Source organism: Zootermopsis nevadensis, unplaced genomic scaffold, assembly GCF_977971745.1.
Source record: "Zootermopsis nevadensis isolate Lab colony 2312 unplaced genomic scaffold, Znev_1.0 Znev_ptg000061l, whole genome shotgun sequence".
Taxonomy (NCBI): Eukaryota; Metazoa; Arthropoda; class Insecta; order Blattodea; family Termopsidae; genus Zootermopsis; species Zootermopsis nevadensis.
In genome coordinates this window covers 15366116-15377479 of record NW_028259192.1, presented here as the reverse complement: position 1 = coordinate 15377479, position 11364 = coordinate 15366116, and the positions used below count along the sequence as shown (strand labels likewise).

Sequence of the window (11364 nt, the reverse complement as noted above, 5' to 3'; positions counted from 1 at the left end):
ACTAGGTGAAAGTTTTACCAGAAAAGTACCATGTTGGCCTAATACATACCATTAAAAAAATTTGTAAAATGACATATTTGTGATGTGTGGAACAGTATGTAAGAATTGGACAAGTTATGAAGTTCCTCATAACAAACCCTGGAACATCAACACAGACATTGTATGAAGAACTAGTCTGGTAAGATGAACGGGCACAGAGGTTTCAACATATGTGTTTTAGATTATTTTTCTCTTCAAAGTTCACAACATAACACAGGAAAGAAAAATAAGCAGTTGAAATTAACTTAAGCAACCTGGCAAAATCAGACATTGAATGCTCTGAAAATGAAATGTTAAGTTCTCCTGCCTTAAATTTTACTTTTACAGTGTGGATATATACTCTAAGCAAAATGGCATCTGAAATAATTATTACTATGATAACAAGTGCCATTTCTTTAAAATTTGGAATGCCACCAAACACTTCAATTACTTTTCAGGACTTTATTGCTGGGTTATTTAATTATTAATCAATACAAGCAAAATTACTACAGTTGTAGAAATATTTTACTCCAAATCACAATAAATTGCTTTATTTTTTAAAGCTGCCCTTATAAGCATGCTAAGCACCAAACAGTCAGTACTGGATAGAGTCAAAAGTCAGGATCTGCATCATTCATGTAAGTTTATCTTGATCATATATCTAAATTATTTAGCCACCTACTTTGTACCTATTCAAGAACACTAGTAAACTTATGATTTAATAAAATGCTTAAACTTCACACTATTCCACAGCAAAAAAGTAAAGTTTGTCCACTGTACGCCATGTAGGCGTTTGGGGTGAGTGGAGGTATAGCTCCTCTCTTCCTTGACCTCGGCACTAGATGGGGGTGAGTGGTCAGCATCATGCCCCGGCCGGCTTTACCCCCGGGAAAGGACCCCGGTACCCATTGTAGAGGAGGCTGGGTGGGCCCCAGAGCCGGTCTGGACGCAGAGGCTAGAGGAAAAATCCTCTGCCCCCGTCGGGGACCGAACCCCGGCCGTCCAGCCCGTAGCTAGTCACTATACTAACTGAGCTATCCCGGCTCATACTATTCCACAGCACTAAATTTAAAAAAAAGTGCAACTAAAAAAACTGATAAAAAATGGCAGCCCACTGTAGCTCATTGTTATAACCCACAGGATGTAAAGCAAACCAATATGTGTAAGAAACTGTATCACATAACATGAACATTTCAGGGCTATAATTTGGGCATCAAGAGCACGGTTACAATACACCACGCACAGTTATGCTTGCTCTATTTCTTCTCCTTAAATATATTTTAATATATGTCACACTCTGTATTTCCAAAATAGTTTTCAACAGCTGTCTACAATAACAAAGCTTGTATGTATATATATTTTCTACTTTTCACTACCACATTTTTCATCAGATAGTTAGCCTTTCAAGCTAAAATTCTAACACACACTAAAGTGTAACTTTCAGACAAAAGCAAACATTTCTGTAATTTTAACAAGGGTAAGAAATGCATAAGCAGCACAAGTTTATTGAAACCCAAAAATTTGCTATAATAAATCTATCAAAAGGTTCTAGTCCCCAAGATAAATATATGTATCATTTAAAGACAACTGAGAAATGAAGTTATAAATGCAAACCACCTGAAAACTGCTGGCAACACTGCAGCGGTACAATTCTCCATATTGATGTCAGCAGGAAATAGCTTTTGCGTGAGACAATCATGCTGTTAACATGGCAACTTTCTAACTCTGAAACACATGCTACCAATCTTGCCACAGTTTGGCAAACCTTGTGTACACAGACAACTTGCAATCCTTTTGAAACTGATGTGCCATCTACGGCTGCACAACTTGGATTCAGATGAAGTAACATTGCTTGTACTTCTTGAATATTTTGCAGAGTGGTTTCATGTGACACTTAATGCTTAACATCACTACAACATGTATAACACTGACTCTATGCTTGTAAAGACAACAGTATTGAGTACTGCACTGCTTCAGTGCTACCAATAATTATCAACTAACCCATACTGGTGATACTTAAAGCATCTTAAAGATGACACTGGAACACAAGTTACACTCATGAAGACAGTGTAGTTGTGTCTACAGTCAAAACCAACTTATGAAAAGGTCAGCTTTAGAAATGAATATTAACAACAATAAGGAAGGAACCTGCAATACTGTGACTTATTAAAAACATGCTTCAATCATATAAATTATGACCTATGAACCAGAATAGAAAAGGATAAAAAAATTGCTTGTTAGAAGTTATGCAGAAAGTGTTCAGTTCTGAAAGAGTGTGCGAGTGAACTCTATATAATCCAGGGCACCTGGAATTGGTCTCTCTGTCTTGGAGTCTATATATGGCTTCATACGTGCTACACAGTAGTCAGCCATTTCCTTTGTAAGGTTCTGAAAGCAAAATAAATAAAATCATTATCTGTTTAGTACCTGAAGATGGAAACACATAAACCTACAAGTCTACTTATTATTTTATAAGGGGCGTAGAAGGTGGCTCTGTGCCAAAGGGAAGAACATAGATTAAGGGTGTTTCAGAAGAGGGTGCTGAGAAGAAATCCAGATCTTGGAGTACTCACTGTACTGTTAAGTCAAGAGAATTTTTATTTTTACAAGAAATATCTCAAATGTAGAGACTAGAGCAGTGAATGCACAGAGACAAAAATGCCAAACTCACTAACTTCATGAAGCACAGTCCTCATCGAGAAGCAAATAGTCACTCCGCATTTGAAAATTTTCCACCTTATATGAAACAAGCAGGTTTGTAACTATGTTCAGAAAAGCCCACAACCAGACTATCTCAAGCTGAATGAACAAGTCCACATCTTCACCTTATTTCCTTAATATTATCCTTCCTTTGACACCTAGGCCTCCAAAGTGATGACAAAATATTAAAATAAATTTAGACATGTACATGCATTTAAAATGATCTGGTAAATTCAGTATGAGGTAGCATCATGATCATTTGATGGGAAATAAAAGGAGAAACAAATTGTGTTAACACATGATGTGCAAAACTGGAAATGTCACATTTGACTAAAATGATAATCCTCAGCTTTTATTTTTGAAAATATATAATACAGCTCTTAAGATTACTCACCGCGTACAACTCCTCTTTTGTGACGTATGGCCTATCACCTGCTGTAATTGCCCGGAATGCATTCTCAATTTCTTCTGAGCTTTGCACATTCTCAGTTTCCTTGCTGATCATAAATGCCATATACTCTTGTAATGAAACATAGCCATCTCGGTTAGGGTCTACTACATCTGAAACAGTAACTCAGAACTTCAACATTTACTTCAACTTTTCAGGGTTCTAGGACAAAGTTAATCTTTCTGTAACAGTTATGAGGAAGAATAAAATATCCACCTTATGCTATGTTTGACACTTCAGACTTTAACACCAAGAGAGAATGTCATTGAGATTTGTCAACAACCATGTAAAATAAAAATAAAAATAAAAAGAGAGAGAGAGAAAAGAGAGAAGCCTACTTTATTAAAGCCTTACCTAATATAGCTTCAAACTCTGGATCTGGTTGCCCTTCTTCTACCATTGGTAAGTCATAGCCAAGTGCTCGCAGACACGACTTAAATTCCTGTTGGTTCAGACGTCCACTCTTATCTTTATCAAAGTGTTTGAACATCATGGAGAACTCTTTAAGTGCATCTTCGCTCACTCCTGACTGGTTGCGTGCCTGTATCTGTTGTTCCAGATTATGCTGCATACGCATTCCAAGCTGATCAAGTTGGTCCCACTGCTGAGCCAGACCCACTGTACTGTGCTCTGTATAGCGATTATCAAGAATCAGATGCTCCTCCAAAATAGCACCCAAATCCTCAATCTTCTTTAGGTCTGACCGACGGGCACGTACTTCAGTTGCCTTACGCTGAAATTTTAAATGTCAAATGTTAAATAAACATAAACAGAGATTTCATTACGAACCCTCAATTCAGAATAACACAGAACATTAACAATGTTCCAAAACCTATTTGATATATTACGCTAAAGGAAACACATGTCAATCTTGTCTATTACATTAATATTTTCTGAGGACATATCCATGTGGGTATACACGCAGTAATCTAACAGTTAAAGTAAAGTTTGTCCCGCTACGTGCCATACAGGCGCTTGGGGTGAGTGGAGGTATAGCTCCTCTCTTTCTTGACCTCGGCATATGGAAAAAAAGGCATGTTAATGAACAAACTAACAACAAACCTTGGTAGCTTCCAGCTGCTGTTCCAAAGAACCTGATCCTTCCATCATAGATGTTCTGCAATGAGTAAGGTCAAAATTAACTTTGTGAAAATAATGGAAAACTGTAATTCTCAAAGTTTAAAGGTTTCTTACAATGGCATGACTCAATGTGTAATATATTCTGATGAACCTTGTAAGGTTGAAACTAGCTCAAACAGAGGGCCCAAGAGAATAGTCTTTTCCTCCCACCAGCTACTCAAAAATTGAAGTATAAAACACATTCTGAAGCTTTAAATAAAACACACATAGACAATGGATGAAATCAACAGAATAATTATACACAAACCATACACTATCTACATTTAATGTATGGTCTTTTCACAAATTAGCCACAGGCAGCATATTAATAATAAAAAGCCTTAATCATGAACAAACCATGGCACCCATTAACTGTTACCTTTTCAACACCTTGTTATGTGACATTTAAAACATGGTTTTCATTTATTCAAATAAATGGCAATTTGTAACATAACTACAAATAAAGCTTTAAACTATACTGTTGGTGTCATGTAAGAAGTCACTAACTGAATTTTAGAATAGTTTAACAGCAAAAATGAATTATATGGTTCTTAGTAAGATTTGAGTTTCTAATGGTTCTGAAGATGGCCGTCTTCTCAGTTGTAGTGTCATGTGGTCCGGTAGAAGTTTACCAACATTTCAAAAGTCTTTGCTGCCTCCATCATCACTGTAATGAGCATGAACCTCTGAAATACTGGTAAACTTCTACAAGACTACAAATCACTACAACCCAGAGAACAGCCATCTTTATGTTTCTTCTCATAGCTGCATCCAAATAACAATTAATGAAATGTCAAGATATTAGTGACTTCTTCTACACAGGCTTCTGAATGAGTTCAGCTTGATGTATTACTTAATTAGATTTTGATAAAAATTTCAGTTAATATCTTTTTCCTTGACACTAGCAATATGATACATTATTTACAAAGCTTGCAATACACAAAACAAGGAGAGAAAACTGTATACAGTCTACAAAATCATGCTGGGTTAATCTCATGGCTAATTCTGGTTTATTTCAATTTCACTACATTTCAAGACATTTCAATTTATTAAAACACAATGTGCATGAATTTTATCAAAGATATATTACAATAGTTAATGTTGTGAAACGTTCACAGTAAATATTGCCTTCAAACTATATAATCCAAAGTAAAATGTATTATTTACAATATGTACAATTAAACTAAATAGCAACATGCTAATATACAGACTTATACAATACCATTCTATAAACACTCTTGCAACATTAATCAGTACGATAATAAATTATTCTTCAAATGCCAATTTTGTAATAATGTTACTGGGTTAAGGTTCACAGAAAATTTAATTACTCAGACAAATAAATGTGAAACAGCAGTGTGCCATTAAATCACAGCATCCAGATGTACAGATGATATCAAAACAACCAATTCAACTAAATAAAGCTCAGATTCATATAATTCTTTATTTAATCTTTCAGTGAAAGGGGGTGAGGGAAAGATCTCCAAACAAAAGTTATAGAATTTGCAGATAAATGCATGTGACTTTAGCCAATTTGTACTATTCAATATAGAATATAAGGTGTATTGTACCATCATCTTCTCACATGTCTGGAACCACTACCATTGTATGAGATGAACCTTGGTACAAACGCCATGTCATTGAAAGTTACCACACATTCAGGCTTTGTAATGCTCTGGCATCAACAATATCAACAAGGAAAGTGATAGCAACATTATAACCATTCAATATAAGAAGTGAAGTAAAGCTGTCCCACTATATGTCATATAGGCGTTTGGGGGGAGGTAGTATAGCTCCTACTTGACCTCGGCACTAGATGGGAGTGAGTGGTCAGCATCATGCTCCATTCGCACTTTACCCCCAGGAAGGACCCCAGTATCCACTGGATAGGGGGCTGGGTGGGCCCCAGAACCAGCATGGACACACAGGCTAGAGGAAATATCCTCTGCCTCCATCTGGGATCAAACCCCGGTTGTCAAGTCCACAGCCAGTCACTATACTGACAGAGTTATGCCAGCTCCTAACCATTTAATACAGAATAATGAAATTGTGTGGTGATACATCCCCGTAAAAATATTATTTTATTTTCATGTAATATTACATCTGCCTATACTGTGATAAAGGCTATTAGCAAAGTGTTAAAACTAAACTTTCAATGGTTGTTAAAGACAAGACTGTTAAAATTTTGGTAGTAGGACTAAATACTAAATTCATTTAGTTTATAATGAAATGGAATAATAATATTCACCCGTCCCAGCCTAGAAGTCGATACCTGTTGATGTTGGTCACATGAAAGCAGACATCATTGTGGAACAAAAATACATATAACATTAGGTGTAACAAAGCCTAGAGTTTAAACTGCATATAGCTAACTAAATGTATAATACTATATCAATTACGAATATATGTATCATTATAGGTATGGTTTGGTTTACTTGCCTGGTTTCTGTTAGCCATTGGTGGAAAGCATTTGCATGCTTTGCAAATTCCTTCCTCAACTTGTCATTCTCTTCCTGGCGTTGGGCTTCCTTTGCTAATTCTATATCACGTTCCTAAAAGGGAAGTGAATTATGCTCACAATTACAACAGTTCTATTCAGTTCAGCTCTTATTTTTAAATCTACACAACAAACAAGATACAACACCTACAGCATTCTTTGCATTAAATTACTAAATGAAACTTGTAATTTGTTAACAGAGTTTATATTTTTCCAGTATTAATACAATTTACTGTGGATCGAAAGATAAAATTAATTTATAAACATATGCACTTTTCTTAGACAAGTGTACTTATCACAAATTCTACCAAAGAAATGGTTTTGGCATGTCATTTGACAGTTTGCATTTGGTTCTGATGATTGTTTGGTTTGAAAATTACCTTTATAATTTTCTGCAAGTTCCGCCAAGTATCTTCTAAAGCCTCCATGGTAAACCAAGTGTAAGGATTTGGGCCCACGTTGAAACTCTTGATTTGTTGATCAAGAGCTGCCAGGGCTTCAAAGTCGGCCTGAGCTGATGACAGTGAGGCCTGGAACTGGGCATGAGCTTCCCGAAGAGCTCTTATCTCTTCAATAGAGTTACATCTAACTGGATCTGTCAGATCCTCCTCTGCATTCTCAAACCAAGAGTTGAATGCTGAGGCCTTCTTGGCAAATGTCAGATATAGTTCCTCAATCTGGCGGAACTGTTCCTGCATTCGCAGCAGACGCTGCTTACGAGCATCTGAATCAGCAAGCAATTTCTGCCACCTAACGTGTAAGAAACATATATTAGTTTCATGCAGTACTAAGTTGGGACAGGCAGTTTATCGCACTAATGACATTTTAAATTCACAGTTCTAGAAAAAAATGATACTTTATTTGGATTAAGAATTCTGTCATACATACTTTACAACTGGAAGAGGTTCTGAACAACAAAGAAATGCATGAAGATACCCAGGTTTACTACAGGATAAGTCAATATAAGATTGGGAAGACAGTCATACGCACAAATCCGTATCATACCTGGCAATAACATCAGCATGTCTCTTAAGTATTGCTGGTGTCTGGTCATGGCTAGCTGTAACCAATTGATCCTTCAGCAATGTGATGTTCTGAATACCTTCATGTTCAAAAGCATGGAGACCTGTTAAACACAATGATACCAATTATGACATATTTAACACTCTACAGAATGACAAAACTACATAAGGTGCTCAATAGTTTGTATTCATCACAAAATATTAAATCACATCACAGAGAATGAACAGATGATAAATGTATAGCTTTTGTCAGAAGACCTGAAAGGAAATGATCATTCAGAAAACCAAGGCACAGATGGGACGATAAAATGAAAATATTATCAGACAAAACAGACTTAAGGAAATTCATCAGTGAGGTTTCGATACTGTAAGGACTTAATTCTATTTAGTACATTCCTCCTTATAAAGTGATGTAACAATTAATATTAGTTCCTGGAAGGGTCTTTTAGATCACTAAACATTATCAAATGCCTGGTAATTTTCTTCTCCCTTGTATTTCCTTTTCTCCCCTAATATTACACTTTTGTTTATTCTACATGATAACAAGCTAACTCAAATCTGAGTCATGGTAGTCATATCTTTTTACTGCATGAGTTCAAAAATGGTACTGGCATTCAATATTGTATTTTTGTAAGTTCTACAAAAGTACACTCATGGCCGCAAAACGATTATGAGGACCAACAGAGGACAACAATACGTGAATAAATTCTGTCACAATCATCTTCAAAAGACAATGAAGACATTTTGGAATCACAAATTACTTGAGTCAACCATTGTTTTATAAAAGAGATCATCCCATAGTTCACCATTCACTGCCAATTCTGCAGCAAAATTTGCATTCCCAGAGCCACAAACTGAGTACCTGTAACATTTTATAACCTCTGACCTTATGGAGATAATCACTGACCGAACCAATCCACATGCACAACAGAAAATTGCAGCCGAGTTGGCAAAACCAGGCACAAGACATCAGAAATATGGGCGGTGGAGGCCAAAGATACAAAAGATGATGAAGTGGCTCAATATTTTATTTTCTAAAGTCTGCTCTTTTCACTCTTTCACCAATTACTGTAAACTCAATGGGAGGTCAAAGAAAAAATTTCTGAACTATGTGATTGATGTCAGTGAGACACTAATCCATGCTGATCATAATGTATTTCATCACACATGCCAACATGTCCTTTTGGTAATCAGTATTTCCTCATGAGGATACCTCTTCACAACATTAATTGAGACTGATGTAACTATAAATTTATTCTCACCTGCATCAAATGTCTCCTGCTTTGTGAGGAGAGTCTGAACAGTGGACAAATCACGGCCAAATTCTTCAGAACGAACATGAGTTTCTTTGTCTGCAATCCAGGACTCGACAACATCTGCTTTCCACATAAACTGTAGGTATGCAGAATTGTCCATAAGCTTGGCCTTCCTACGTGCAGCTAGTGCTGCCAGATGGTCCAGCTTGTTCTGTGAAAAAGCAATTAATACACACTCACAAAAAAGCACAATACAATGTAAACTTTGAACATTCTGAAATTTAATAGATGTGGACAAATGACAATTTTACATTTGTGCATTTTTTAATAAATACTTCCATATTCATATGTTACAAGTTGAGACTTCTAAGCTCAGAAATAAAAATGTTATTGCATTTGATGATGCAGAGTCACCTGCAGAGGCTGTACAATATCACACTGGGTCTATCACCTCTAGGCATCCTACATTGTCATTTACATACTGGGTGAATACCTCTAGTTGTCCCATCTTTAGTTAAGATGATGATGCAATGGAAGAATTGGTGGTGTTATTTAAAACCAAAGATCCTACCGCCAACAAAGAAACGGCTCTAAAAAAAATTCCCTTAGAAGTTGCTTCAGAAAGGAGCTGCAGAAGTAGCTGTCACATACTTCAGTTCTTCATAGTTCATGCCTGAAGCCAAAAATCTCAAAGTCGCTGACAATCTTTCATGAGGACTGATACATTGTCTCATATTCGTGTCCTGTTTTTTTATCATAGGCGTGACTAGTCCCAATAAGCGGAAATAAGCACACTCATCCATTCGTAAATAGTTTCTCCAGTCTGACAGCTCCAAACTCAGTTCACTAATTAAATTGACGTGACTTAAATTGCTTCTATTTAAGACCCATTGCTTTGACCACTTTCATTTTGGTTTTTTCCTTTTAATATACAGGCATACTGCCGTAGCTAGTACCAATTCTTCGTCCATCGCAAACACCATGCACTTCACAGAGGGACAACAAACTGCGACTGGCGTGACGAGACCGTGAATGTAGTACCTCTTTGGACGACATCCGTTTGGACGTCATCCATTTGGAGCGATCGTGAATGGCGGCCTTTAGAGTCTGCACTAGATGAATGCAAGTGGTCAGCTTCATGTTACAGAAGTTTTTACCAAATTAGTAAAAAAAATATTCTAATAATACAGCAATCCCATATCAACAATGGTTTTTTTTCTTTTCAATTTTATATAGTTTTGCCAAGTAAGATTTTAAGTTCCCACAACAATTAGTATGAAGATTAATGTCTTCTGGGATGTTACGCTGGTATAATGCAGTTGTTAAAAACAATCAGCTACACAATGTGCTTGTTGGATGGATCATCTTCAGTTAAATTCAACCTCCTCTGAATATTCAAAACCATTCAAATGTTATTTACTGCTGGAAATGTGAATTTTGATACTGAACAAACACTACCATATTCCTAACTGCACGCAGTGCACGTGTAGCTCTGATTTCAGAAATGTTCAAAGATAATCTGCAGAGTTCCTAAAATATGTACAACCTGTCCTGTGTTAAAGTGCCAACACAGAGACTTTATGATCATACCTCATATACAGATTTATTCATCTATCTAATTATGAAAATGGATTAGCACTAAATACACATATACTAACCTGCAGTTGCTGGCAACGCTGGGCAATGCTGTCAGAATGATGATTACCATCTGCTATTAGTTTCTCACCAGCACTACAGATATCAGTACATCGGTCACGATGAGCAGCAAAGTCTGTTTCAAAGGCATCATGCTTCTTCAGCAAACCTTGCACTGCTGCCATGGTATCACCATAATCCTCTACAGAGAGCAGCTGCTGCTTCTCACTTAAGAGGAAGAGAGCAAATAATACTGGTCTGAAGCAGTGTATGGACAATGGGAATTTGGCATTACCATGCTGACACCACGAAGACGCACACTTAACAATACGAACGTCAGCTCCAATGATATATAATGATGCAAACATATTCACAACAAAATAACAAGATTTTTTCCACTAAATTATTGACAGTAACAATACAGGCAGTTAAGCACTGGCTAATAGATACATAATTCATGGTACGCAGATATAATTTTCTTTGTATTTTAGCACTGATGGTTTTTAATTATGCCAAAATACAACTGAGGTAGATTATCAAAAGAGGAAATAGAAATGATGCATTTATGACAGTTAACACTAATGTAGAACATGAAGATACACCATTTCAAAGATATCACAAACTAACTGAACTAAACATAACTAAATAACATTCCTACAAAGCCATGCA

At 36.4% G+C, this 11364-nt stretch overlaps 1 protein-coding gene across 5 annotated transcripts in view; it reads right to left on the bottom strand.

Moving 5' to 3' along the window:
* Nucleotides 1-553: 553 nt before the first annotated feature.
* The window catches only part of alpha-Spec (alpha spectrin), a 37968-nt gene continuing 27157 nt past the window's right edge, over nucleotides 554-11364 (bottom strand). For 3 of the 5 annotated variants that reach the window (XM_087340267.1, XM_087340264.1, XM_087340266.1), the window contains 10 exons: nucleotides 10719-10923; nucleotides 9067-9271; nucleotides 7788-7908; nucleotides 7163-7532; nucleotides 6725-6837; nucleotides 6534-6557; nucleotides 4229-4283; nucleotides 3521-3899; nucleotides 3113-3279; nucleotides 554-2406 (listed from right to left, as the gene is read on the bottom strand). In XM_087340267.1, coding sequence (XP_087196393.1) covers nucleotides 2278-2406; nucleotides 3113-3279; nucleotides 3521-3899; nucleotides 4229-4283; nucleotides 6534-6557; nucleotides 6725-6837; nucleotides 7163-7532; nucleotides 7788-7908; nucleotides 9067-9271; nucleotides 10719-10923 — 1768 coding nt within the window. In that variant the 3' untranslated portion in view covers nucleotides 554-2277. The remainder of the gene's footprint in view (nucleotides 2407-3112; nucleotides 3280-3520; nucleotides 3900-4228; nucleotides 4284-6533; nucleotides 6558-6724; nucleotides 6838-7162; nucleotides 7533-7787; nucleotides 7909-9066; nucleotides 9272-10718; nucleotides 10924-11364) is intronic. The other 2 variants (XM_087340265.1, XM_087340268.1) reach the window with 1 other exon arrangement.